We start from the raw sequence: 26,582 nt of genomic DNA, 5'->3' as shown, positions 1-26,582 counted from the left end.
GAAATTATTTTAAAATAATATTCAAAGAAAATAACCCTAAAGCTCAACATTGGAACATTAGCAGCAGTTTCACCAAAACCTGTGACGCCAAAAACGCAGGTCGGTTTTGGATGAACAGCTACCAGAACTTGTGACCCTGTGAAAAGATTATGGATGCATCTTTTTGGCAACACAACTGAAATTCCTAATCAGATCACAGAATCCAATGTCAACACCCGCTCAGGTGCCTGGACCTGAACCTAACACTGGCCTTAACCACAACCAGTCAATTATACCAAGTCTGATGTGACTTTAACCTAAATAGTCCACACCACCATGCGAAGAATCTGTTTACACTCTGTTAATGGATTTTATTCTTAATTCATATTAATCTGCGTATAGTAGCCGATTGTCTTATGTGTCGTCTGATTGCAAAGTTTTTGTCCACAACTCTATAATCTAATGTTTTTGCTATGCTATAAATAATGAAACCAAATAAGAAATAAACAAACCACGTGGTCCCCGCTGCACTAAACACTATTTGAGGTGGAGACAACGGTGTCCCAGAAGACCAAACTTACTGTTTCCTCTGATCCGCATCTGTTTGTTGCAGAAGCCGCGTTCGGTCTGCAGTATGGAATATCTACAGTCTTTATTCAGCTCGTTTCTTCCGTTAGTTTAAACCTTTTACCTCGGGCATTATATTTTTACATTAAATTATTGGAAAAATAAAAGACAAAGGTCCAGTTTAATTTATTAACATTTTATTTATAAACATACAGTATGCTATAAATGCCATTGCATTTAAACATCAAATGAATCTATATTTCGGATAGTGTGTTCAGGTGAATATTACAATAAATACAGAACAGACGTAAAGATTTCATTCCCCAACTATCCTGTTAAGAATATAGAGCTCCGTCTCAAAGATCCCGCTATAAGAGACTCAGCCGAGATTTATTCATCAACTAAATGAGGATAAAAAATAAAATACACAATCGGAACAGAAGCTTAAAAATACTGTAGATCAGAGAGATGAACCCGGAGGAGAAGCTTGGCTATAGGAGGAGGAGGAGGCTGCTAGTTTGCTTTCATACAGCAAATCATTTGGTTTTAGGCTTAAACGTGCATTTTTACATCCACAATACATAACCCAGCTCTTCTCATACAAGTTCAAAAAAAAAAAAAGAAAAGAAGAAGCGTGTGACTTAAAATGTGCAGCTGGCGCCACAGATCTTTAGTTTCCATCCAACCAAATATTGCACAGGTGCAACTGCTGCTGGTATGTGTGTTCATATTACCTCTGCCTTTTAACTAGATGTAACATTTGCTGCTGATTTTTGTCTTTTTTATTTCCTTTTTTTATTTTATAAATGAATCCTACCACTGAGCAATTATCAAAATTACCTCAATTATTAGCATACAGAAGTCTATATCTCTCTAGAATAAAACAACTTCAATGGTTTCCCCGCAGTATATGTACTCTATACTGGGCTTTTTTTTCCAAATAGACAACACATGTATTCCTCTGGTTCTTATCACTGCAAATCACTGAGGAATCATCGGGGGAAACATGAAAGTAAGGGGTGTTGTTTATGTAAAATAAACAGTACTTATCAACTGAAGTAAAACTGGTGTAAGGGAGGGCTGCAGCTTGTCTGTGTGCAGTTTTTAAGGGTTCAAATTTGGCCAAATCCCTCCCTACACGCAAAAACAAAACAGAAAAGAGAGAGAAATAAAACACCATACAGCTGGTGTTTTTTTCCTGCATCACCTTGCTTTCCTAAGGCACATTGAAGTCCTGACTTTCCAAGCGAACAGGCTGGCCGAGGAGCAACCTGCTGTGACCCGAAAGCACAGAAACAGCTCACAAGTCGAGTTATTGCCCTAATGATGAAACTACATCCATAATGTGTGTTTATATCAGAAGCTAATTTCATTCAGGAGCACAAAGGAAGAGACATAAGAGGTCACTGTAAGGACCAAAGGATCAAAAAAATACTATCTTACTGTATATATTGTGTCTGTGGGATTACAGTGACCTTTATTGCACTTTCTGAACAAAGTTTCTGTATTTGCTTTTGTTTTAATCTAGTACTTCATTGAAAGGGTGTACAATTATTCATATTTTTCAGATCCAGCCTGTTAACGAGAAATTTAAAAAATCCATTCTGAGCTCCCTCAACACTTATTCAGTTTGGATTCCAGTTTTTGGATTTTGATCCCTCCAAATCTTTCTTAAATGATAAAAAAAAAAGCGTTTCAGTAACTATGTGATATACTGCATTTCCATTATATGGAACTGAATGGTAAATATTCACATTTTTTCCAACCTGGAAAATAGAATCTGATTCTACTTAACCATGATTTGACCATATTTTCTTTTTGTGTGTTCACTCTGACAGTGTGGGACGTTAACATTGCCTGCATATGAAGCATCTGTAAATGTTTTCTTTTCAACATGGCCGCCACCCCAGAACAGTCTCTTTCTCTCTCTCTCTCTCTCTCTCTCTCTCTCTCTCTCTCTCTCTCTCTCACTCTCTTTCTCTCGCTGCATGATGAAACAGAGTCTGTGGTGGTACGTGGACCAATCAAATCCAGATTTCACTCACATATCAGATGACATAAACACGAAGAATATATATATTTGTTAAAGACTGTCCGCAGATCCCTGTTTGGCCCCTCATGATGAATCTTCATTGGTTACTGAACTGCAGAGGATGCAAAGATCCCGACACGCTGTGAAGGACATGATTTGCAGATAATCGGGTTAAAACAGGGATGGGGTTTCTTCCGTGAACCTTGTGCTTTTTTCTGTCGAGCGTCACAATGTGGTCGGCTGTCCGGCAGCTTGAAAGGAAAAAGAAAGAGAAAGAGAAGGAAGCCCACAATTTTTATAAACCACAATGGTCTTTTTTGAAGGGATTTTAAGGTCAAGGACATGCAGCTCTAATGAAATAAAACCTCTTAATTTGGGTTAATGACTTGCAAGTCTTTTGACTGAGGCTCTGATTTGATTTTGTGGTTTCCTGATCCCCCAATGATAACAGCCGCTGAGAGGTTACGTGAGCTGTGTCTTTTAGAAAGCATGAACCTTTGCTCTGGTGCAGGCAAGGTGAAAGCTACTGTCATCCTCTCCCAGCTGCTACATCACTAGTTTCTCCTCCTCCCGATGCAGCTTCAGATCCATTCAGCCATCGTCACCGTGTCTGACACTTCTTTATTAAAGCTGCACTGGGTAGGATTCTTATATTAAAATACACTCGTCTTATCAGCCACACAGCGGGCCGCAATAAAGAATGAAACCTTTGAAATACACCTTACATTTTTATCATAAAATAGTGTCAAGTTTACTTTGAAAACAATAAATCAAGCTAACTGTCTGGTTTTCTACCTGGTTTATGAGCCCTTTATTTACTGCTGGAGCTACGACACCATCGCCTCATTGGAAATGGCATTTATTCATCAGTGGAAATATGAAATATGGCCAACATTAACAAACAATAAGGAACAACAACACACCCTCTCTATAATCCTAGAGAATGATTAAACTCTCTCTTTATGAGCATCATATAACAGGAAAGTAATTTCTTTCTTTCTGGTGGTTGATTTGCTCGGAACCAGCCGACAGAACCCAACCACATTCATTATTCACTGATGTTTTGGAAGGATGGGTGGACACGTACAGAGACAGAAGAAAAGGGGGAAAAGGAGGGTGAGACAGAAAAGAGAGAGAGAGAGAGATGGAAGGAAGTCATGGGAGAGAGGGGTGGAGAGACTTACAGCGGGAGCGGATGTAGCACTGGTGGCAGTTGAGGAGGCCGTTCCTGATCCGGACGTCCGTCCCCGTGGTCGTGTCGCCTAACTGTCCCTTACACACCCCACACTGAAGAGAGAGAGAGAGAAACCGTGGGGGCTAGGGTTAGTTCTCAAACGCTATGAACAGACCCAAACCAGCAATGTGTTAGTCTCTCAATGTTTTGTGACTTTCCTCACAATATATATATATATATATATATTTATATTTTAAAATTGAGGTTCATAGTTGGTTTTTGTCTTTTTATGGGGGATAATATGAACAACAGAGATCATTGCTGGCCGCGTGCTTTTATCGTATTTACACCACTGCTTAGGTACAGCAGCATTCATACTTGTCATTAATGATCAATACAGCACTAAATAAAAAAGAACAATACTGAGCCTTGACATTAAAAGCACTTTTGTGAAAACAAGTGCTCCCTCTGCCACTGACCTTAAAGCACTGGATGTGGAAGTAAAGACTGAGGGTCTCTATTATCATGGCCGCTCCTTTTCCTAACGGCTGTCCACAGCTGGAGCACAGTTTCTTCCCACTAACAGACCTACAGGAGGGAGAAAGAGATATAAAGACAGAAAAACTATGACACTAGAAGGGACTGTGAAAGACTTGTGTCTTGTTGTAGCGGAATATTAAGAAAGATACAAAGAGAAATAACAAATAAATTATACAGAAAAACTAAATCCCATCCAAAACAATTCTCTACACAGTAAACAGTGACTTAATGTCAGAATGCATCTTCTGCATTTCCTCTATCCTTCCAGGGTACTACAGTGAACAAAAATCAATGTGTTATAGTTATTTGATGGAAAATAAAGTGTGGTAGTATTTTCCATAGCCTTGCCAATAACGTTTCTTTGTCTTTGCTGTTTCTGTTTGTATTTCTATTGATCTGGGGTCCCTGTCTTCAGTAGTGTGTGCTTGTTCTCTGTACAGCTGATGTCATTGTGTATTTTCTGTCTTCTTGTGCGCTATTTTTCAAACAATTGTTATTATAGTTGTATTTTAATAACCTGGGACTGCAGATAAACACTTGAACTTCCAGATAACTCTGGGACATTTAAATGAATGTTTAAAAGAAATAGATGATTTCTAAACTCCTCTGTTTCCATGTATTGTATTTGAAATTCTCACTGCGTTCAAAGCTCCTTGCTGCAGTGGTACATGTTATGAGATGGGTGGAGAAATGTAGGCAGCAAAACACAAAATGACAATGCAGAAATGAACTGCCCCCCCCCTCCCTTAATGCTGGGCTGTTTGTGATGCAGTACCTGTTGGGTGCTGGAGGCAGTGTGTCTGGAGGTGGTGGACATGCTGCGGGGGGTTTTGATGAGCTGCGGCCCATGTTATTATCAATGGGACCAATCCTGGAAATGGACAGCAACATGCAACGTGATGATGACTCACAGCTACAGCGACTCTATTGGCTGCCAGAGTCAGAGACGAACCAATCCAAACCAGAACAAACTTGACGAAATCAAAATCTACTCAGCAATGTTTGTCCCCAACTGAGGCTTACTTTATTCTTTTACATGCAGTGTTATGGGTTACTATATGATTCTAATAGACACTGCTCTTGTCATAGACTGTTGTTTCTTTATGTGGAGGAAGACTATAGGGGGGGAAATACAGGTACAAGATGCCACCTGCTGGTGAACTGGAGGTGTTGCTAAAAGCTTCACTCCAACCAAAACGCTGCTGGACACTATTGTGGTCTTTAGATTTATTTACAGCTGGGATGAAATATGAATGCAAAGGAAATATTCCCCGTTGTGATAATAGGTCTATACTGGTGCTGCTCGGTTGTGTCTTATATCCACACTGTTATTGAAGGACACCAGTTTCTGTATGATTGCAACAATTTGCTCTTAACTAGAACTTGAAAGGGACTGAACTCTGGATGAAAAAACCAAAACCAAAAAATAACTTTCTTTCTCAGATTACGAAATGCAGGAATTGTGGCACACCTTGGAGTACTTTAGCTCTCTCACACACATTCACACACCTCCTGTCTCCTGCAGGCCGGCTGGGCTTGTTGCTGTCTGCTGTGGGCTCTTGTTGTTTCTTTACCGGAGTCGAGGTTTTGGCCGGCATCGGGGGGAGTTTTTGGCCGTTCTGCAGACTGTGACCGAGTGTTTCTGCCGCCTGACTGCTGCTCTGACTCACTGAGCTGAGGATCAGAAAACATGTTGAGATCAATTGTGTTTTGCAATTATACCTACACTTAATGTATTTTTTGCTTTTCATAGTTTATGTAACTGTTACTTAACTGATCCCACAACAATCAAAACAATACAAGGACTTGCAAAGTATCAGGAAATGCTTGAAGATCCGGTGTCTCTAAGTAAATGTGAAAAGGCAGCAAAGTCTTTTCACATAACATTTTATTGTGTATCTGCAGGTGACTATTAAACAAAAACATTTATTTCTTCTTCTCTGGGAGTTCTGGGAAAGCCACCTGTTTCTCACATTAACAGTAATAACTCACAGTCACACTAAGGCCACACAAGGCCTTATTTAAAGCCACTGGTGGTCAAAATGTCAGCTAAAATGTCTAAAATGCAACATGTGCCGCTTAATGATACTTCACTAACCTCCTGCCTGTTTTCATGCTGTCGTCAGCAGTGCTGATGTCACTGGTCCTGTCGTTATCTCTCCGTTTCCATTCCACACTCTCTGTGCTCCCCCTCTGTACCGTCCAACCACAAACAGGGAACAGGTAGTTTAACACCAAATGAAAAAACACAGGGTGCCCACTCCAGTAATCCTAACCAATTGACACTTTTTGCTCGGTGTCAGTTGAGCAAGCTTGAACTTTCTCCTTTCCTGTACTTAGATGATGCTATGTGCTAGGCTCATCTATATAGAGAAGACAACCACCTTTTGAAGATAGTTAAAAGATAAAAGCAATATATATATATATAGTCACATTTTAAGTTAGCTAATGTAAGCAGAACAAAATATGTATTATCGACATTGACGAGTCCAGCACATAGCACATCTGAGTACAGGAAAGGAGAAAGTTGATTGAGGTTCTGATCGAGGCTTGCTCAACTGTTATTGAAGCACAGAGCAAAAAGGGGCGGGACTTCCTGAATATATACGAAATGAATGCACGCATCTAACAAACTATAACCAGTCAGTCACTCACAGACTGCCTCTCCAGCAGCTGTTGCTTGCGTTCCCAGTCGGCCAGTGAACGGACGATGGTGTCCTGGGGTTCCAGGGTGAAGGAGAGCTCCCCTCGGCTGGGGGAGGGCAGGGCTGAGGAGCGGGGAGTCAGAGGCGTCACAGTCTCCTCCAGTATCCTTCGCTCCTGTTGTGATGGGAGACGTGGGTGAGTTGTCAACAACACGTACGTATTATCATGGGCTATCAAGATTATAAGTCAACTACACTTTGGTTTTTAATTGAAACATACACAGTTCACACATATTATACATTTAACTTTTAAACAACACTGAGTCCAGATTTATCCTGAATTCAGATATTTGAGTTTAACACACTAGATAAAAACCAAAAACCCATCACAGATTCCCTCACACACCTCCTCGTGGTACTTTCTCTCCTCTTCTGCCACCTCCCTCTGTGCTTTCTCCCACTCCTCCTTCAGCTTCTCCTGCTCGCGCCGGTACTTTTCCTGTTACCATGGCAACAGACACATGACATACAGCACAGAGCCTCAACGAATAGGACTAAACTGTCGACAGGTGGATATTTTGTCAGGAAAAGGATCCACAGACATATCGGGCATCAAAGGGCTTTGAGAGGCTTATCAAAAGGTTTCAGTCGATGATAAAAAATTCTCTCCTCGTGCATCCTGCTTCATTAATCCAAGAGAGGAATTGTTGGTAGATTATATTAAATTTCTATGTGGGACGCCCTCAGTATGTACTTTAACTATAAGCCTTGACTTTGAAACATAAACCAACGGATAGATAGTTTGCTATTTTCTCATCGCTAGACACTTGCTCAGACCTGATATTTGCATGTTAGGGATAAAAAGCAAACAAAAAGAGACCAGAAGCAGGCACAGCTAACAAAAGGCGAAAGTAGAGCATGCAGAGCCTGTGGAGGACAGGGTTCCTACACAATTTTCATTTCAAAAGCTTCCCTAAATAAAAATAATTGAATTACTTTAATAGTAACTGGGATGACATCCCACTGCTGCTTAAGATTTTTCTAGACAAACACAGACAGAGTTTTTAACTCTGTTCAGACTTGTGTAGGAACCCCAAAAGAAGGCCACATTTAAACATCCAAGAGTTAGAGAGAAAGCAACTAATGCAAGACAGATGACAGATCAAGATCGAGGCACAGCGACGACACAGAATCAACTAGGGAGGTCACAAGCACATTGATGCACCAGACATTCATCCATTTCAGCGCATCTCATCTCAAACAGTCCTGCAACAACCGCAAAGCAGAGAAATACGTTCTCTTCACTGACGTTTTCCAGAATGATCTATTAAGACTGCACTATAGATGAGTACAGTACATCATGGATCCGAATAAATCCTCACATTTTTTAAAATACGTGGACCTGAGATGCACCTGATTGGTCGAGGAGAGAGAGGGTGATTTGGGCAGCAGCAACAGCAGCAACCTTAGACAAAGTTCTTGTCTGTGTATGAGATGGAGACAGTGAGTGGATAAAACCAAAGTAGTGGTTCTTCCACTGCACAAAATCGCCCTCTAGTGGTCAAAGTGTACATAGGAGTAGTTGGGGCGTGCCTTTGAGAAGGATGCTTAATATAAAACAAACATGGAGGCAAGCTTTGCAAGTAGCAATGAAATGTGGTTAATCCATCTGATTCTGAGCTGAGCACATGTCACACTGTCCTACTGCAGGGTCGGAACTCACTATCAGGGTTTAGTAAACTGTATAAAAGTATTACAGTTCCAGGCTAAACATTTCAGTTAAAACTGGGCTATGTTTGTGTGAAAAGTGAAAGTTTTGTAGACATTTAGGTTACATATAACCATTTATTTCTTATTTTAAGCAATTCATATTTCAACATGTAGTAAGGGCCTGTTCACACTGAAATACAGTGATTGAAATACTGTTAAAGTAAAGTGTGTAAATATGCCTACAAATGTTTTAAGCCAGAAGTCTAGACAGCTTTTATCCACAAATCAACCACTCAGTACTTACTGAGATATGATGTCTCTCATGCCTAGCTAAGCTGATAACAAGTCAACCCAAAATCTGCCTGCCATGTAAAGTGCAACATGTGCAAATTGCTTTAAGAGTCTTTGACACATATTAAATCGTGTTTAAAAAAATGTGGACCTGAGATGCCAGTGACTTGCTGGGCCTATCGAGATGCACTGTAATTTAAGACCAATTAAGAGACTAGAGTTTTAATTACTAATTATAGTCTATGACAAAAAGCCCAGATAGGCTATATGAGTAGTACATTTGCTAGCAAAAGAAAGGTACATCAATTCTTTACTTACAAGCCTATGTTCTCATGAAAGGTGAAGCTGCTGAATGATAAATAGCACATTATCCTGTTCTAACTCAATGAATTGTGCAAATTGGCTAATAAAGCTATAGGTGACTCCCAAACTCCATAGCTGGTCAGCTAGGCCTCATAATCAGCTAGCTTCACATGCTCATTTAAAGTTATCTTTTTCTCCATAGACTGAGGTTTGCCTCATCCAATTGTTTCTTTCTCTAGGACTTGTTTGTACACCCCTTTGCTAAAACACAATAGATGTTTAGAGCTAAAAGTCCATTCTGCAGCTAATCCTCACAGTGATGGTGCCTTGCTCTAAAGGGAACTGAACCCCTGACCTTGCAGACTCATGCGCCATGCTTTATCCTTCTGAGGTATACTGTGTACCTGCAGCATGCGCTCCTGCTCTTGCTGCCACCTTTCCTGACGCTTTCGCTCCTCATCCGGGTCCCAAGACCAGCGGTCACCCCGCCTGGCCTGGGGCAACACCGGGACTGACACCTGATAGACCCCAACGCACACACACACACACACACAAATACATACATGGCACACCAATAATCATGCACACATTCACATCCACCCGCAAACCGACCACCATTCCCACACAAACACACAAACACACTCGCACCCAACCATGTAGCCAATGAAAGACCAATAAATATGGCCCCAACACACACACACACACACACACACACACACACACACACACACACACACACACACACACACACATCAACACCAGTGCGCACACACACATCCACCACAGGAAAAGAAGAAGGGAAGGGAGGAGACAGAAATAGTTGGTCTACCACAACAGCACTACTCCAATGCTAGCCAAAGGACTCCTACTAAGGAGAGAGAAGACAGAAAAAGAGACAGATGAGCTCAAAGGAAAATGAAAGCAGTCTCGGCCGTTTACTACAGCATCCTCATCTGGCATGCTACATGAAAGCTCTGTGTGTCCTTTGTGTATGTCCTAGTAGAGCCTAAAATAGGGCTTGATCTCAGAAGATCATCATGACATTTTGCTTGCAAACCACTTAATGGGATTGTGAGATACGATCATCCTAGTTTCTAAATGAGTACTATACAGGATGTTGAACACTGCTAATAAAGGGTTTAGATGCAGGCAGTACTTTTACTTTTATTTTTCTTGGTTTCGGTTATGTTTCCATTTAGATGAAAGGCATTTTATGGTGATTTCTTAACTGCAGACTTTCTATTTTCCTGAATGACTGTCTATTTTCAGCATTTGTTTTTATCTCTGTGTACATGCAGTATGTTAAACTAAAATACTGTAACCAATGAGATAAGCCAGATGAGAAGCAGTACAAGGGTTTGTCTGACCACAAAATATTATGTAGTCAGATGATGCTTTTTACTCACATTTCCACGGCAATCCTTCTCCGTCTCCTCTGTAGAGGAAGTGTGAGAGGGAACATTAATTAAAATACAATTCAAACATTTTAAGATACAGGTGATCAAACTAAATGCCTTCTGATGGGAGTAAATATTTAGGAAAATGAACACGCCAAGTGTTGGTTTGACAACCTAAGGAGTAAAAATGTTGATGAAAGAACACAAGGAGAGAACAGTGACAGAAACCCAGTTCACCAAGAGCAACATGCTAAATGGGCAGTTAACCAATAAGTAGTCATAGTAATGATTAGTGTTTATTTGTTTAATTTTCTAAAAATGTTGTCAGCTATAAATTGAAATGTTTTCAATATCACTATGGGTAGGAGTGATCCAGATGTTGCGGCAGACTTTATGTTCTAGCTTTTGGTGGAAAAGCTAGCAATGTAAAGTTGCATTGTACATAGTTGTAGCACAAATGGGAAACTTCACAACACATTTAAAACAGAGAAAGAGCACATCAATGATCATCCATTCTCTGGAAATGAGTGAAAAAACAACAGATGGGACTGAAAGGCTGTTGTCTAGCCCTTAAAGAAACGACAGGGAAACCCTGTGCATTCAGCACCTGGGGACAGAAACATGAGCTCCACCGATGAATGAAGGGGTTTACCTGGCGGAGCGAAGAAGTCCCAGCGTAACTTAGGGTTGCTGGTTGCCAGCGGAGACCTGATACTGTTTGCAAACTCTATAGCGAAATAAAAAAAAATGTGGGTGGAAGGAGAGGAGGGAGTGAGGGAAGGAAGGGAGGGAGGGAGAGGAGTGATAAGGGATAGAGAGATGTCAAAACCAGGAGTTGGTATGGACATCGGGAGAACTGGGGAAGGCTTTTATAATGCTGCTCCTGTGATACTGTAGGTTGAATGAATTGTAACTGAAAAACAAATGTACGTTTTTAAAGAGGTTACAATTTTAAGAAGTTTTCTTTCTACCACACTAGAATTTCAAGACAATCCTAACTTGAGAGCCAAAAAGTCAGAACATAAACAGAAGAGTAAACAACAACAAACCAGTGCTTTTATTACACTATCTAGAAAAGCAATTGCAATTGGCTAGTTTGCCACTTTTAGGTATGTTCTTGTTGGATCTCAGGTCTAATTAGCTTGCATACCTTTCTACACTGTGAAAAGTGAAAGGGGGACTTTACTGTAAGTGCCAATTAGAGTTGAACAGATAAGAAAGGTGAAGCAGGAGTCTGTGCAGGTTGCCAAAATAAGATGGTAATAGTCACATTATTGAAATACCCTTAAACTCTGATTCAAACATCTTGCAGTACAACAAAACATAAGTGTCAGGCTGAAAAGCAAAAAGGGGAAAAAGCCAGCGAGGAAGATATGCTAATCGAGCTCAGAAAACAAGGAGATGTATGGAAAAGAAGCTGCTGGCTTGGTATTTTGATGTGAGGCGTTCACTGACCTGCTGTCTTTTCTATTGGTGGTTGATATCCATCTGACCTTGGTGCAGCTAAGCTTGGTACATTCTCTTTTTCCTGGGACGTCTCCTGGGAACTAGGAACACTTGCCTGCAAGGAGATTCAAAGATTATCCATTGTATGGCTGGGTAATGGGTTCTTTGCATATGTTTGGAGACAAAAGTGAATACTAGTCTGGTTTCACCTGTAAAGTTACTGGCTGACTTTGCAGTGTGATGGACCCGGACTGGACAAGGTTGGAGATCAGTTCAGTTTCAGTTTTTTCTTGTACTTGTTTGGCTTCTGAAAACACAAAGACAACACAATTGTATCACTCCTGTTAAAATCATATGAAAAACAGAACAGTATTGACAATGACTTCCTTTAACATTTTTTCCACAAAATTCAAAATGATCCCATTTTCCAAAAATGTTTAGTCAGTTTACAGTAGTGCATAACCTGTAAATTACACAAGTCTATGAGCAACCACAAGGGGTCAGCATAGCAGCATGCTGTTCAGACCTGCAGGTGGTGTTTGTTGTTGAGCTGCAGTTTTCGACTTCTCCTCCTCTGGAGCAGCTACTGACTTGCTTCCAGTCTTCCCAAAGCTTTCTTCTGGCTTCTGCAGCTCCTATAAACAATGGGAAGAGATGGTTTCCAGGTTCAATAATTAACTAAACAAGCCTGAGATAAAGAGGCATGTGTAGTGCATGAGGAATATGTATAAAAAAATAGACATGCAGAGTCAGATTCCAATAATTAGATAATCAAAAGATGGCAAAACGGGTCTAAGGACAAAGAGCAGATTACAGCACTAGTGTTGAATATACAGTCTGTAATTTCTGTTAGAAGAGAAAGGGAATGTAAAATAAATTATACGTGACATACAGAGGTGTTTTAAGGCCTTCTGCAGCAGTTAGGAGACTTAAAGCACTGTGCTCCTGAACTGATTTAATTACTTATTTAAATCACTTTTATTATTTAATTAGTTCAATTATGGCAAGTTTGTGCTTCTAAACCTACACTGGATCAAACCAACTTTTTCATGAACAAAATATTTTCTGTATGTAATTTAGTCTTGAACTGTTTGGTAAAAGAAGGTGAAGGATCACCTACAAAATGGGTCTATCATTTTATTTTGTTGTAATCAACTAAAGAAATATCTTAATCCTGACCGATGGGAGCGAGGTGGGCCGGCTGGGTGGCGTCGAATGCTCAATGACTTTCTCTTCTTGGACGTCCTTAGAAGCCGGTTCTGTACCACCTTGAGCCTCCTCGGCCTTTGTAGCCACCGGGCTTTCTCCTCCGGTCGAGGCGTGAGGACTGCGAGTTGGTGAGGCTGCAGACGAGGGAGCATCTACAGTGCTGTTGCTGGTTTTGGAAGGGGACGCCTCGAAAAGAGGAGGAGATTCCCGTCCTTGACTCTCAGGCGTAGTTGGAACATCGGCGCTTCCTATGTCGCCGTTGACTCGGAGCAAACCGTCCGCCTGAATCAGAAGAGAACAGGTTTAATATTGGCTTTATATCCACACTGTACAGTTCAAGGAGAAACTTTAAAAGCATTAAAGGTAACCTGTCCAGACAGTATGTTGTCCTGTCCTTATTAATTATGACCAGTAGATGAATTGGACTAGACTGTGGGCTGAGTGGTTTATTAAATTTCTTTCTAAATGGATATTGTCACACTTCCATTTAATTCCAAGGGATTCAGAATTAATTATTTAATTTAAAATTCAGTTAGCATGAGTACATTTGCACCTGTATGAGATTCGTAATGTCTATAATTTGTTTTCTCAAACCTGAATTGAAATACATGACTCACATACACAAAATCTATTTATAGGCATTAGACATCTGGAGGAAACATTGCCTGAATTTCTGCTACAATCAGACTGTTCTAGTATTTTTAGCAGTGACGACAACCAAAAAATTAAAATAAACCCCATGCTTGAAAACACAGCAACCCCATTTGTGGTCATTAGCAGCCTCGCATCTCTGTTCGTTATTAGCTATTCATCTAGCTCACAACACCATGCAAAACCCTATGACAAAGACGCACTAATGTATGTATGAGGAGCTCCTAGTGAGCGGTAACTTAAGACACAGTCGTGAAGTTGGGTGAATGCAGGCTCTCAGTCTGCCCCCCCTACGCCTCCACCTTCTCATCCCTCTCCTAGGAGCCTGTGTGGGCCCTCTTTGTCTGCTGGGAGCCCACTTCACATTGAGAGGGCCCTACTTGTCAACTTCTTAAGTCAATAGGGAACAGAGGGCCCCATTCAAAACCAGGCTCCGCTCAGACTTCTGACAAGACATTCCAGAAAAGCGCTCAGCTCCATTAGGTCTAGTAATAACGTGCCCCTCCCTCCCTGCCACACCAAAACATAAGATCTCATTTTGAATATTCCCATTTGGCAATTTTTTCCAGAAGAAAGGGAAATGGATCCTGTTGAGAGTACTTTGAGCTAAATTGAAACATTACATGCTTCTTCCGGGAGGGGAAATCTTGTGTTTTCCTAGAAACCAGCCGCCTCATCACCATGGTGGTTCTGTGGCATTCTAATGTGACTGCCAAGAGAGCTGGAGGGGAATTTACCCATCAGTCTGAGAGGAGGGCAGCCAACACTGGGAAGTAACCACATGTAAAGTGGTCAAGACCTCAGTCATCCCCTCTGCAGAACTGTTGTGGTTACACTAATCAAATATCAATCATTTCATATATGTATGAAGAGAACTTTAAGTAGAGTCAAAACTGTGCGGTGTAGATTTTACTGTTGCAACCAGACATTTGAAAAGGCAACAACCCACATGGCCTTTGGAGAACGCTGTAAAGCATATTTACAGCAGCAATAATGCATCTATTTTTTCTGTTGACTAGTGATCTGTTGACAAGTGCTTCAGAGTCAGTCTCACCTTACTAGGCCATGGATCAGCCACTGTGGGTCGGGACTGGAAGTAAGGCTTGGGCGTCAGCAAAGGCACCGGTTTGGGCGACAGGCCTCGGGTGGATGGCGGCTCAGACGAGCGAGAACGAATCTGAGGCCGCTGGTGTGAGGAGTCTTTGGGAAACTCCTCGATTCGCGCCTCCAGTGTAGACGTGAACTTTGGAGCCGGGGCGGACTGCTGCCGCAGATACCTCATAGGCCCGTTGGGGTCTGCGTCGAAGGGGTCTGGGGTCGTTGGGGAGGCAGACAGGGAGAGGGAGAGAGGGAAGGGTGAGCAGGGAAAGGAGGGATCAGCAGATATGCTGCGGTCCAGGAGCTTTGGCAACTGTAGGCGTTCCAGGACCGCGTCACTGATAGAGAAACGTTGGGCGTAGCGCTGGAGGATGGCTGATGCCTCCTCTGGGGTTCTGGCTCTTCTGTATGCATCCCGCAGTTCCTCCTCGCGACGCTCCCTGTTGAAGAGGGAAGGAGGCACAGCAGGGATAAAGCAAAACAGCTGTGCAACTGATATGACACAGTTTGATTTGCATGAAATAAAGGTTAACTCTCTATTAGCATTAACTGCTAATGGCAACTGACTGACCCTGTAAACACTTAATTTGATATGTAGCAATTTGATCTAAACACACATATATGTATATGTATTAATCATACAGTAAATCTTTTGGTGAAAAAGAAATGATGGACTTCATGTTTTCAGGAAATAACTGGGTAGGTAACCCACTGGAAACGTAAAATGTATCAACAATAACAATTGTCCGAGGTGACAGACAAACTGATTCATCGGTGAAGTGAAAAGTGCAGGGCAACAATTCTAGAGCAATAGCTTTTTAAATAAATGTAAAAAAAAAAAAAAGGTATGTTAGGATGTCAAACAATGTTACTACAACTACATTTGAATCTATAGTCTACTGAATATGAGGTGAGGAGTGACAGGGGAGTGCGGAGAGAGGGCTATGACCACATTCTCTTCCTGTTTTCCATTATACTAGTATTGTTTTGTACATACAGGTTTTCTTTTAGCTTAATCAGGGTTTCTGCAGGTTTAAACAGGTTAAATTTAAGACTTTTTAAGACCTTTATAAAATACAATTTAAGACCTATTTCTATTTGGTATTGGTTCCATGTTGGTCATTTTGTAGTTATTACAGCATAATCAATACAAAATGTTCCCAAAAACACATTTAAAAGCCAGACTGAAAAATGCAGCTTTATACAAATAACATAAATGTCATTAATCCAACCTACTTGTCCTCCACTATCTCTCTGTAGGTCTTGATGCTTCTCCTCCTCTCTGAGATACATGGCTCTCCTGACATCAACCGCTCCATCATCTTCCTCTGCTCCTCCTTCTTGATTAAATCCTGGGAAATACTCCTCCTCCGATTTTTCCACCGGGCCAGGTCCTGACACATGCAAACAGAGGGTGTTTCAGTTCAAGTGAATAAAGGCATGGGGAGGGCATGGCCCAGCAGTGTTGTGATACCTGAAAAATTCACGTGGCCCTATAAAACTGATTAAAGTTGCTTAATTGAGGCACAAAAAAACATTACTAGAGCTTGTGCTTCGGCCTGCAGGGACTAAAATCATTGCATATTACTGATAAACTTCTGACACAATGTAGACAAGAAATACAGACCGTACAGATGAGACAAAATTCTACTTGGAGGTAAAAAGTAATCATAATGCAGCAAAAAATATATAAGAAATTATCTTAATCAAAATAAATAAATAAATGCACACTAAGAGAAAATGAGAGTACATTAACACTCAAACAAATCTGACACACTCACATCCTGCCAGTGATCGTCCTCTTCCTTCATCTTGTTGTACTGGTTGTGCATCAGTTCATGACGCACCTGACTGTGGGGCTGCAAGACGGCTTCGTCCTCACCACGCATGTCAATCATACTCACACTCCTAAGGGGAAGAGGGAAGGAGAGAGAAACAGAGAATATGGACAATGAAAAACATATGTTGATATGTCATCGCCAGAATATGACAGAAAACGTTTTTCATGTTTTTTATAATGATACTAGTGACTCCATAAATCGCATTGTACTGTATGTTGGTGTCTTTATCGGTTTCATACAGTCAAACACAGTAAAAACACTGTAAAGACTCAACAGTGACAAAAGAGAAACTGAACTGAAAAATAATTCTCCCTCGAGGTGATGCTCCACCCCAAATCTGTGTTTATACAGTAATCTATGTTTATAGAGTAACAGCAAAGGAAACACATCATCCACAAATATGTGAAAGAGAATAACCTGTAGCCTATGGCTCAGTAGAGAGACCAAAATAAGACCCCATGAATGGACAAAGGTACAAAGGTAACTTCATGCTCACTCAGTACATAACTAAGATTTTAGGACCAATGCAACATTCATTTCAGTTTAACAAGAATTCAACCCTTCAAACAAAACAACAAAATCAAACCTTTCTCCCTCAAAGTACTTTGCCTTTGGTTTGTTCTTTTAAATTATACCATATTATTCTAACATTCAACAGGAAACGCATCACATTAGGTATGTTAAAATGTCATATAACGGGAACTTTGAAAATAGCAGCTTCAGGTGCAGGTACCTGTGGCTGTAAAGCTTCAAGTAACATTCTGATGTGAGTGTGTCAGGTGCAACAACCAGTGTTTACACTGCTCTTTATATCAGTTCAGTCAGTAATGTTAAAGCATCCATTTAACAAGACAGCAAAGATCAGCCGTATTGTTAGGAGCATGCAGCTGTATTGGGTGCTTGTCAAAGATTTGGGTAAAATCATTATATTCTATAACTGCGATGGTCATTAAAGTCATGAGTAAAATCAATGTTTTTGTTTTAAGACAAAGAAATTTAAGCATTGCCGACATAAAAAGGTATCGCTTGGCTTAACATTATAAAAGGAGTGCTATCAAACATTACTTACAGTGCTCACTCAAGGTCAAATGTTTTCTGAAGCCCACTGATCACTGGGTGGACCCGAGTAATGTTTAGCAGGAGAGTGTTTTCAACACAAGAGATGACAGACATGTTATTTTATTTTAAAAGTTTAGGCCAGTGGGACGGATAAAGGTACAGGTTTAATCTGTACACGTCCCAGTGCAATGGTGAATAACTATACCCTTTAAATCAAAACTTTTAAAACAAACATTTCAATCATACTCTGGTTATGAATCCTCTCTCCTGCTTCATGAAAAGCCGCACTTTTTGCATTAGTTTTTAGCAGCAAAGGAGATTATCATGATGGTATTTTTTTTTTGTTTCGTGAGTTTGGATGGGGATGTTGGATGGGTGGTGGAAATAGTTGTTACATGAGACATGCAGCTGGCAGAGGCAGTGAGGTGACGTTGGAGCAGCACAGTTTAGTAAGTCCTCTCCACAGACACTGCTGCAGGCACTTGGAATAAATCAGAGAGGAATGGGTTGTTGCCAGCCAAAAAGGCAAAAAAGCATGTCCAGTAGATTTATGGAAAAATAAGGGCTACAGGGACATTGTTTGAAACTGTTAAAACACACAGTCAAAAATGTCCACTTTTATACATCCGATGTCTTATATTATTATTTAAATTTAAGTGATGCAAGTAGGAAGAATCTGCTTAATTGGAGGAAACTTTTGTTTTCCATACAAAGAGAACTTTTGTTAAGAGGTGTTAAATCACATAAGATCATCTTGTAACAAATGTAGTGATAAAGTACACCTTACACCAAGTACACCTCCTATACATAGTCTTTACACAGAACATCTAGTCTTCAGTGTGGTTTTGTAAATGAATAAGCCTCATCATACAACTCAAAATTTCCACTGAAAATTCTTTGTGCAGCAGGATGAATTAAAGCACTAATTAACGACATTAAGCAGAGAATTACAGTATCACATGAGGGGATATTTTGGCAAGAGTACACCTATGTGTGGGAAAACACTGCATTCTTGTCATTTCTCTACTATTACAAGATGGTGAAAGATAAAGATATTAAAAACAGGCACAAAATATTTGCTCATGTGACCTTTAAGCAAAGAAACACCAAAAAGGAGGAATGTGAAGTTGTTGCCAATATCCTGGAGAAAGTTGCTTCAACCTTTGGCAGATTTTCCCACTTGCATAGATAAAAATCAAATTCTGAAACTCAATGAATGATTAAATGATTATTGAGTGGGGCTTTGTTTCATAGCTGCGCTGGGCCAGACAGCTGAGCCTCTGCGTGGTAAAAGGACGACTTACTGTGGGTCATCTGACACACTATGTGTGCGGCTGAATCTACAGAAGGCAGAGAGCATGGAGAGAGAGCACAATCACAAATGAATACAAGTTCACTCGACAGAGAAACACGTAATTCAAAACACCGTGATGGAATATTAGATTGTTAGTTACAGGGCGACATACAGTGTTGTGATCACAGCTGAGAATGAGTTCGTTATGACAGATTAAATACAGATTGGGCACCAGTGAAGGTTGGTTAATGAGGTTTTAAACAAGTCTGGCTTGTGTCTATGCACAGACGTATTTGTCAGTTTTTGGTTTAAATGACAATCCTCAAACCAGGCACAAGGGGGCAGTCTTATCCATAACACAGCCAGAGCAGAACAGAAGTTTACTGCATCACTGCAAACCAAAAACACTGCTAGAATACTACAGATGCATATGGCAATGATCTTAGAATGCAGCTGACACTTAAATATTTAAAAAAGAAAAGCTCATGCATCTTTTATTAGACAGCACAAAAGCAACATCAAGGATGCGGCTCTCTTTCTGTCTGTGACCACCCCTTGTAGGTTTGGCCTCAACCACAAAGGTCTTCACTCAGTCTTTTTTTATGGAGCTGCCTCTGTGATGTTGGAGGGGTGTGAAAGAAAGTGTGGCCTGTGGTTTCTCGCCACAAGAGAACAAGGAGGCTAAATTAAGAGAAGCCTCTCTTAATCAAGACCAGATAGACTGTTTTCTCACATGGCTATTTGCTGTATGGTATCTTGTAGTAAAATGTCTATTCGTCGGAATATGTCAGCTTGCATTAAAGCCAATGTAATTTTATTGGCATATATGGAATCAGTAATTGATTGATTAAAGGTGGGGTCAGTCATTTTGGAAAAAAAAATGTTGATTGCTGAGTCTCATTTTGAGGCTTGGGTTGCCAAATATTTGTCATATTGATGACCTGGGAGCAGGAACGCCATCTGTTGTGTTATGTTTTTGTTTGTTTCCCATTTACGATAACCCAAAGTATTTGACCTGGGAATGAGACTCAACAATCAACTATGTTTCTACAGAATGACTGACCCCACCTTTACTAGTTGGACCAATTTATGCATTGATGAATTGCCAAATAATTAGACTTCAAATTGGATCAAATTAAATTCAGTGTCCATTGCTGTTATCCCTTTTATTGGGTCTCCTGAAGAGATCAAAGGGTGCAAACTAAAGTCATGCGTAGTAAATCAAAGACCACATTCTCAAAGGTTTTATCTTCTTCAAACTTCTTAATAACAAGGAAAGAAGAAAATACAGCATTTTTCAGAGTTTCCATGCATTCTGTGTACAATAACAACTGCTTTTTAGAATACAATTGCATTCATGTAATAAAAGGCCATGCAATCTTAAGGTAGTTAAGTCATCCAAATAGGAGCATTGCTGTCTGAGGTCAATGTCACATGCTGAGATTGAGTACTCAAGAGGATCACTGGAATAATAGATCCCTTGATTTTAAAGTTGAATTATGTAGTTCTAGTTCAACACGGTGGACATTCATTAAATGTAGTGTAGTTGCTGGACGGGGCTCACGTTGCTGAAAGATTGCTGTCCAACCAAGACATCCCTCCTTGGGGGTCCTCACTTTCACTCCGAGCCCTTCCCTTTCGTCGGCCTGTATCGCTTGTGGCTGTTGTAGTGGTTGTCACGGCAGCTGGCACAGGCAGGAAGTGGGAGGAACACAGGGTGGTGACGTGTTTGGGAGAGGTCAGCATTTGGCGGGCTCGCTTCTCATCTCGCTCTGTGACTAACGGGGCGCCGGCGATTCCCTTCCTCACAGGTGCCTCCTCCTGCTCTGTCAGAGGTGGGCGTTTCCCTGTGATGACGGGGCTTGTTGCAACCACGGCAGTTGCCGCAGTGTTTGCTGCTAGAGTCGTTGAATGGTGGAAGAACTCCTCTGAGCACGAGCGAGCTGGAGTACTGCAGAAAGCAAAGCAAACTAAGACGTACTGATGCCTGGTCATCATCCTACATCATCAGACAGCATTCCTCTGGAGGAGCCAAAATGGAGTTTTTGAAGACATAAATCTAAGAAAATAGCATAGCATGGTCCCTTCAGAGCAGAATGAATGTGAAAACAAATTGGACTCACAAAGCCAAAGCAAAATTCACTGAATGTCTTATTGGACTATAAACTCCTAGTCTGCATGGCAGAGAGGGAAAGGCTGTGAAAAAGCCAGGCTTCAGTTCCAGCCTGCTCAGGGTCAGGGAAGGAAGAAGGCCTCATTTCCTTACATCCTGAGGGTGGGTTGCATGTGTTTGTGGGTGGACACAGAGTACAGTTTTGTGTGTAACTGCTGTACATTATGTATAGGTTTGTATTTTACGTTCAGTGCGTGCAGTTTTGTTCCTAGACTTTGACAGCAAAGGTCAAGTGTGATATTATTATAAACTTGATTGGGAAGTGTATTTTCTTGGTCCACTGGTACATGCTTGCTTTATTTCTAGATTTTGATTTTTATCAATTCAAAATGCATCATTGTTGATGTTTTTGTCACGCAGCTGGTTGATCTAATGAATAATACTCACTCATTCAAATGTTACATTTATTTTTGAGACTTCTGCCCAAGCTAAGAAACAGTAAACACACCACAATATGGCTGGATGTCACCACTAATCTACTTCTATCCAAACAAACAACAAGGTTCTTAAAAAAAGATGCGTCAACACAACTTTGATAAGCAACTGCAAACACTGATATGCTGTTTGTGAAAGCATGAACTCCTGGCAACACTAAAATGCACAAAGTCCAGCTTCAGTTTTCCTCTGGAAAAATGCAAGCTGTTTTTAGATTAGAAAACATCGTAGAAATCCCCCTTTTTCTTGGAATGCAGCAATAAACAAGTCAAATTTCTACTGAGAATTATTTTCACTCCCTTGAAACACTGACAATCCAATCAATGGCATATCATCTGTGCCAGAAAAAGCTGGAAACTGGGGGTGTGACATTAATAACTCTTCAACTGGGCTGTGAATGAAATGTCTACTGGACTAGGAAATAAAACCGGATAGGGCTAGATTGTGAAATAACAACAGAGACCTAAACTGACATTTTTCAAAAGAGCAACATTGTGATCACGCATCATTGTGGACTTGTGCACTGTGAAATATCCAACAGCTCATAATCCTCACCTTGTTATCTGACACCAAGTGTAAAATGTGTGACCCCTGGCTGGCCTGCTGGGTAAAGACTCTTTACCTGCTAACTCACCATTATGTTTCTCTAGATAAGAACACCATTGGAAACGATGATCTGGTAAAGAGGAAATGGGCTAAATGGAAACCCCGGCTGTGACAATCTGAATTATTTTCTACCAAAGAAACAGTCCTGATGAAAACAGCAAAGTATGTGGATTACCCTGATTAACTGGGACATTGTTTTTGGACTGATGTGCTGCTGCTAAGAGTCATTTTTCAGTGTTCCATTCCATTCATCTACACTGGTGAACGTATGATTGTGCAGGGAGGACTCTCAGCAGCAGACAGCTTGTGGTGAGTTCTATCTGATTTGGGTGAACTGACCCATTAATAAAAAAAAAAAATAAAAGTTCAGTTTCAAAGAACCTAAGCTGCTGACTCAGTTCATGGCCAACATCTAAAGAATCCTCCCCACAGTTAGCATTGGCACTGGATAAAATAAATCAGTTCAGTAGTTTCAAACTTGTAGCTCCCTCTGGAGCCAAAAAAACTTTATGAAGTAGCACCCCCCAAGACCTGTAAACAGACTTTGATGTGTAAAATTGTTGGAATTCTCCTTAAGGACAACACATACAGTTTAAAAAGAATACCAACAATTTATTGTTAGAAAAATATAAAAAAATAAATTTAAATTCTATAAGACCTTTAGATTTGGTTGATTTAGAGAACTACAAATCAGAATTGAAAAATTGGGCTGCTGATTTGGGGTACTGAGGAAAAACATATCAAGATGAAGACCTTTGCTCAGAGGTGACCATCTGGTGAGTTAGAGTCTCCATTGGGGGCTCTGCATGGGGCTGGGGGAGGTTACAGGGAAGAGGCTCACTGCTCCTCCTCACGCTCGCTGCATGGATCTCAATGCAAGGTGTGGAGGCTCTCTGCTCCCCTTCCTCCTCGTCCTTTTTAGCCTGGTTCTCCTGAATCTGGATCTGGGGCGGGGTGGGGGACAGACTGGGGGTCTCTCCAGGTGGAGCGTCTAAGCTAGCGATCTGAATTGGACTGTTACATCATCCAGTCACACACAGGAAAAAGGAAGACGTAATCACATTGGAGCGAAATAGCAACAATGACACAAGGATGACCACAACATGATGGTTATTAGACACGGGACACAGAGGTGTGAGGGAAAAGTAGGTTCATACACGGGAGGTAATAGGAGGCAAGAAGGAAAACACAATGATAGATACAAAAGGAAGGAGATGGAGAAATAAAAAACAATAATGCAAAATCAATTTATATATGCATATTGATGAAACACATAGCACGATGGATGAATTTAACAATAGGGGGAATGACTGACAGACTAGCGTCACACAGGCACAACACACACACACACACACACACACACACACACACACACACACACACACACACACACACACACACACACACACACAGCACTTCCCCAGTTATAGAGAGATTAAGACTAATTAGAATGCAGATATTTGTTTTTTAATTAAATATCTTCAATCTCCTGTGAATACAGCCAAATAATGACACATCCAAACCTCAACACATCACACACACACACACACACACACACACACACACACACACACACACACACACACTGATACTAGAACTGATCAAAGAACATTATGGATCCACTTAGCCAGCAGAAATCTGAAACCTCTATAGTGAGAGCCACTGATGATGAAATGCTTAACAGAATAAAATTGGTCCCCAGCGCGCTCGCGTCGTGACATGCCAAACCAATGAATGCCAATAAGACTTTTAGACTTTAATCTGCTACGCAGCATATTTCACCCCTTTGCTTCGTCAGAGTCAGAGCCAATGAAAACGCACATCTGGCCTCCATCAGCCACTCCCATATGTACAGTACAGGACAAAGAAAAATAATCAACAGCTGAAACATCTAATTGCAGACATGTGCAATTTGACATAAACGACCCCGTCTCTTCCTAAAACACAACACAAAATTAACCTAAAAGGATGATGGTAGGTATTAGAAAAGGTTAATAATTAACAATATATGACAACATCTACACTCATTCTGTCAGTCTGGTGGTTTTTTATCAACTCTGCAAAAACTACAAGCTTTTTATTCCTTTATATATATATATATATTATATTTGCACATAGAATTGCTCATGCTAAATTAAACTCACAATCCATGCAAGCAGGGGACTAGTTCAACACATAGTATTGCCAGAATTTCTCGGGTTAAACTGCATTTTGGAAGAGAATTCAAATGTGTTGAATTCAAATACGTAGAATTCTCTGCCACAAAATTCAACAAGCTTTTATTTTGAAGGTTTTATCTGCAGCAGATCAATTTCGATCTAAAACAAGGTTGTACATCAGGTCCCAAAAGGACCAGTTTATTCTTCTCTGTTCTGTGAACACAGAGGTGGACTTGATAATGTCATATTTGCAGTTGCCCTGCACAACTAATAAAAAATAAAAAATAAACAGACAAAATATTCAAACCTCCTAAGCAAAATGGTATCACAGAAGTATTGATGCATCTTTAATTTTCTAATCATTCACAGACTTTTGGTGTTGTGAAATTGTAATATTGAGCTGCACATGATGTCATTTGTTTAGATTTGTGAACTTTATCGGTTTACAATTGCATTTAAATATCTAAAATAAATGGCATTTCTTCCCTTATAATCACTTTAATAGTCAGACTCACCTGAACGGTCTGTCTCCCCCTATAGGGGAAGTGGCTGTACTCCAACTCTTGCGCCCTCCCTCATCTTTATCATTCTTCTTCTTGCGGAGTGGCGTGGGGACGTAACCACTCTGGTTGCTCTTGTTGGGCAGGTACTGGTTGAAGGGCATGGCGGTCCGTGGCTCACTGACAGATGTCCGCCTTGCCGACATGTCATCCTTACGGACGTCTGGCATCTTCCTGTGGGGGGCACCGTCAGACTCCGAGTCACTGCCGCGGCCTGTTGAGAGGAGGAGACGGGAGAACGTAGGGGTGTCTTAGAGCTTTTATGTCCATCACAGACAGATCTTTTTTTTAAGCTGTACTTGGGCCAGATTTCACTCCCCACATGCATTACTGAGCATTGGCCACCCATGACCCTGTCTCCGGTTCACTGCTTTTCCTTCCTTGGAGCACTTTTGATAGGTACTGACCACTGGAGACTGGGAACACCCCACAAGAGCTGCAGTTTTGGAGATGCTCTGACCCAGTCGTCTACCCATCACAATGTGGCCCTTGTCAAAGTCGCTCAAATCCTCACGCTGCCCATTTTTCCTGCTTCTAACACATCAACTTTGAGGACAAAATGTTCACTTGCTGCCTAATATATCCCACCCACTGACAGGTGCCATGATAACCAGATAATCAGTGTTATTCACTTCACCTGTCGCTACCACTACAATTGTGTAGATGAAACACCAAACTGTATTGAAAATCATTTAAACTCAACTGCTTCCCAAGCTGTTACTTCATATAGGCTTACAAAACATTAAAGTGCTGTTACAGTGTTATGTGCATTCCAGTAGCTGTACATAAATCAACCCCAAGCAGGTTGATGAGCTGTTTTTATGAAACAAAGCAAGTAACATAAATCATCACTAAATTTGTATTGTGCAGCTCCTGCTGACTGAACTATAGCCTACAGTTCGGAAGAATTCACTTAGGATGCCACTGTGTCTGCCTGTATCACATTTTAAACACACCGTTAGCTCTTTAATGTCAGTGGCAACACCTGGCTTTGCAGAAGTGCATCGCTCAAGGATTTTCCCTGCCTGGCGTCTTAAATTCCTCTGCAAGATGTTCATATGTGATCCTCAGAGGACACAAAGAGGAAATAATTGCGGATAAAGCAGACTGAGGACATCACATGTTTACAATTCCACTGATGTATCATTAGCATACCAGTCATTTCCACCTTCATTGAGCCGTTTTTTTTGCTCATGTTAGCCCAAATTTAACAATTGGAAACGGCAGGTAATGGATACCTGCAGCCCTGCTTTACCCAAGGTCTCTCAAAATTCCTCTCCAAGATGTTCTGCACATGTGCTACTGGAATTTTCCCTCCCTCTGGATGCATGTGTACTCAATCTATGACCTATGAATTTATAACTCAATGTAATTATTTTCCAAGAATAAACCCATAATTTCAACCAGATCTAA

At 40.8% G+C, this 26,582-nt stretch overlaps 1 protein-coding gene across 10 annotated transcripts in view; it reads right to left on the bottom strand.

Annotated features, from left to right (window-relative positions):
• Positions 1–726: 726 nt before the first annotated feature.
• The window catches only part of LOC127374819 (LIM and calponin homology domains-containing protein 1), an 89,537-nt gene continuing 63,681 nt past the window's right edge, over positions 727–26,582 (bottom strand). For 4 of the 10 annotated variants that reach the window (XM_051420425.1, XM_051420433.1, XM_051420435.1 and 1 more), the window contains 21 exons: positions 25,125–25,383; positions 23,204–23,464; positions 20,801–21,187; positions 19,247–19,282; positions 16,824–16,950; positions 16,279–16,436; positions 14,999–15,482; positions 13,264–13,575; positions 12,611–12,719; positions 12,294–12,391; positions 12,094–12,199; positions 11,291–11,365; positions 10,648–10,676; positions 7,344–7,436; positions 6,948–7,112; positions 6,391–6,485; positions 5,802–5,966; positions 5,068–5,163; positions 4,232–4,340; positions 3,763–3,865; positions 727–2,718 (listed from right to left, as the gene is read on the bottom strand). In XM_051420425.1, coding sequence (XP_051276385.1) covers positions 2,663–2,718; positions 3,763–3,865; positions 4,232–4,340; positions 5,068–5,163; positions 5,802–5,966; positions 6,391–6,485; positions 6,948–7,112; positions 7,344–7,436; positions 10,648–10,676; positions 11,291–11,365; positions 12,094–12,199; positions 12,294–12,391; positions 12,611–12,719; positions 13,264–13,575; positions 14,999–15,482; positions 16,279–16,436; positions 16,824–16,950; positions 19,247–19,282; positions 20,801–21,187; positions 23,204–23,464; positions 25,125–25,383 — 3,323 coding nt within the window. In that variant the 3' untranslated portion in view covers positions 727–2,662. Of the gene's footprint in view, positions 2,830–3,762; positions 3,866–4,231; positions 4,341–5,067; positions 5,164–5,801; positions 5,967–6,390; positions 6,486–6,947; positions 7,113–7,343; positions 7,437–10,647; positions 10,677–11,290; positions 11,366–12,093; positions 12,200–12,293; positions 12,392–12,610; positions 12,720–13,263; positions 13,576–14,998; positions 15,483–16,278; positions 16,437–16,823; positions 16,951–19,246; positions 19,283–20,800; positions 21,188–23,203; positions 23,465–25,124; positions 25,384–26,582 lie in introns of all 10 variants that reach the window. The other 6 variants (XM_051420427.1, XM_051420429.1, XM_051420428.1 and 3 more) reach the window with 6 other exon arrangements.

Source organism: Dicentrarchus labrax, unplaced genomic scaffold (assembly GCF_905237075.1).
Source record: "Dicentrarchus labrax unplaced genomic scaffold, dlabrax2021, whole genome shotgun sequence".
Taxonomy (NCBI): Eukaryota; Metazoa; Chordata; class Actinopteri; family Moronidae; genus Dicentrarchus; species Dicentrarchus labrax.
Note: the sequence above shows the minus strand (reverse complement) of the source record. Positions and strands in the feature narration are given on the sequence as shown.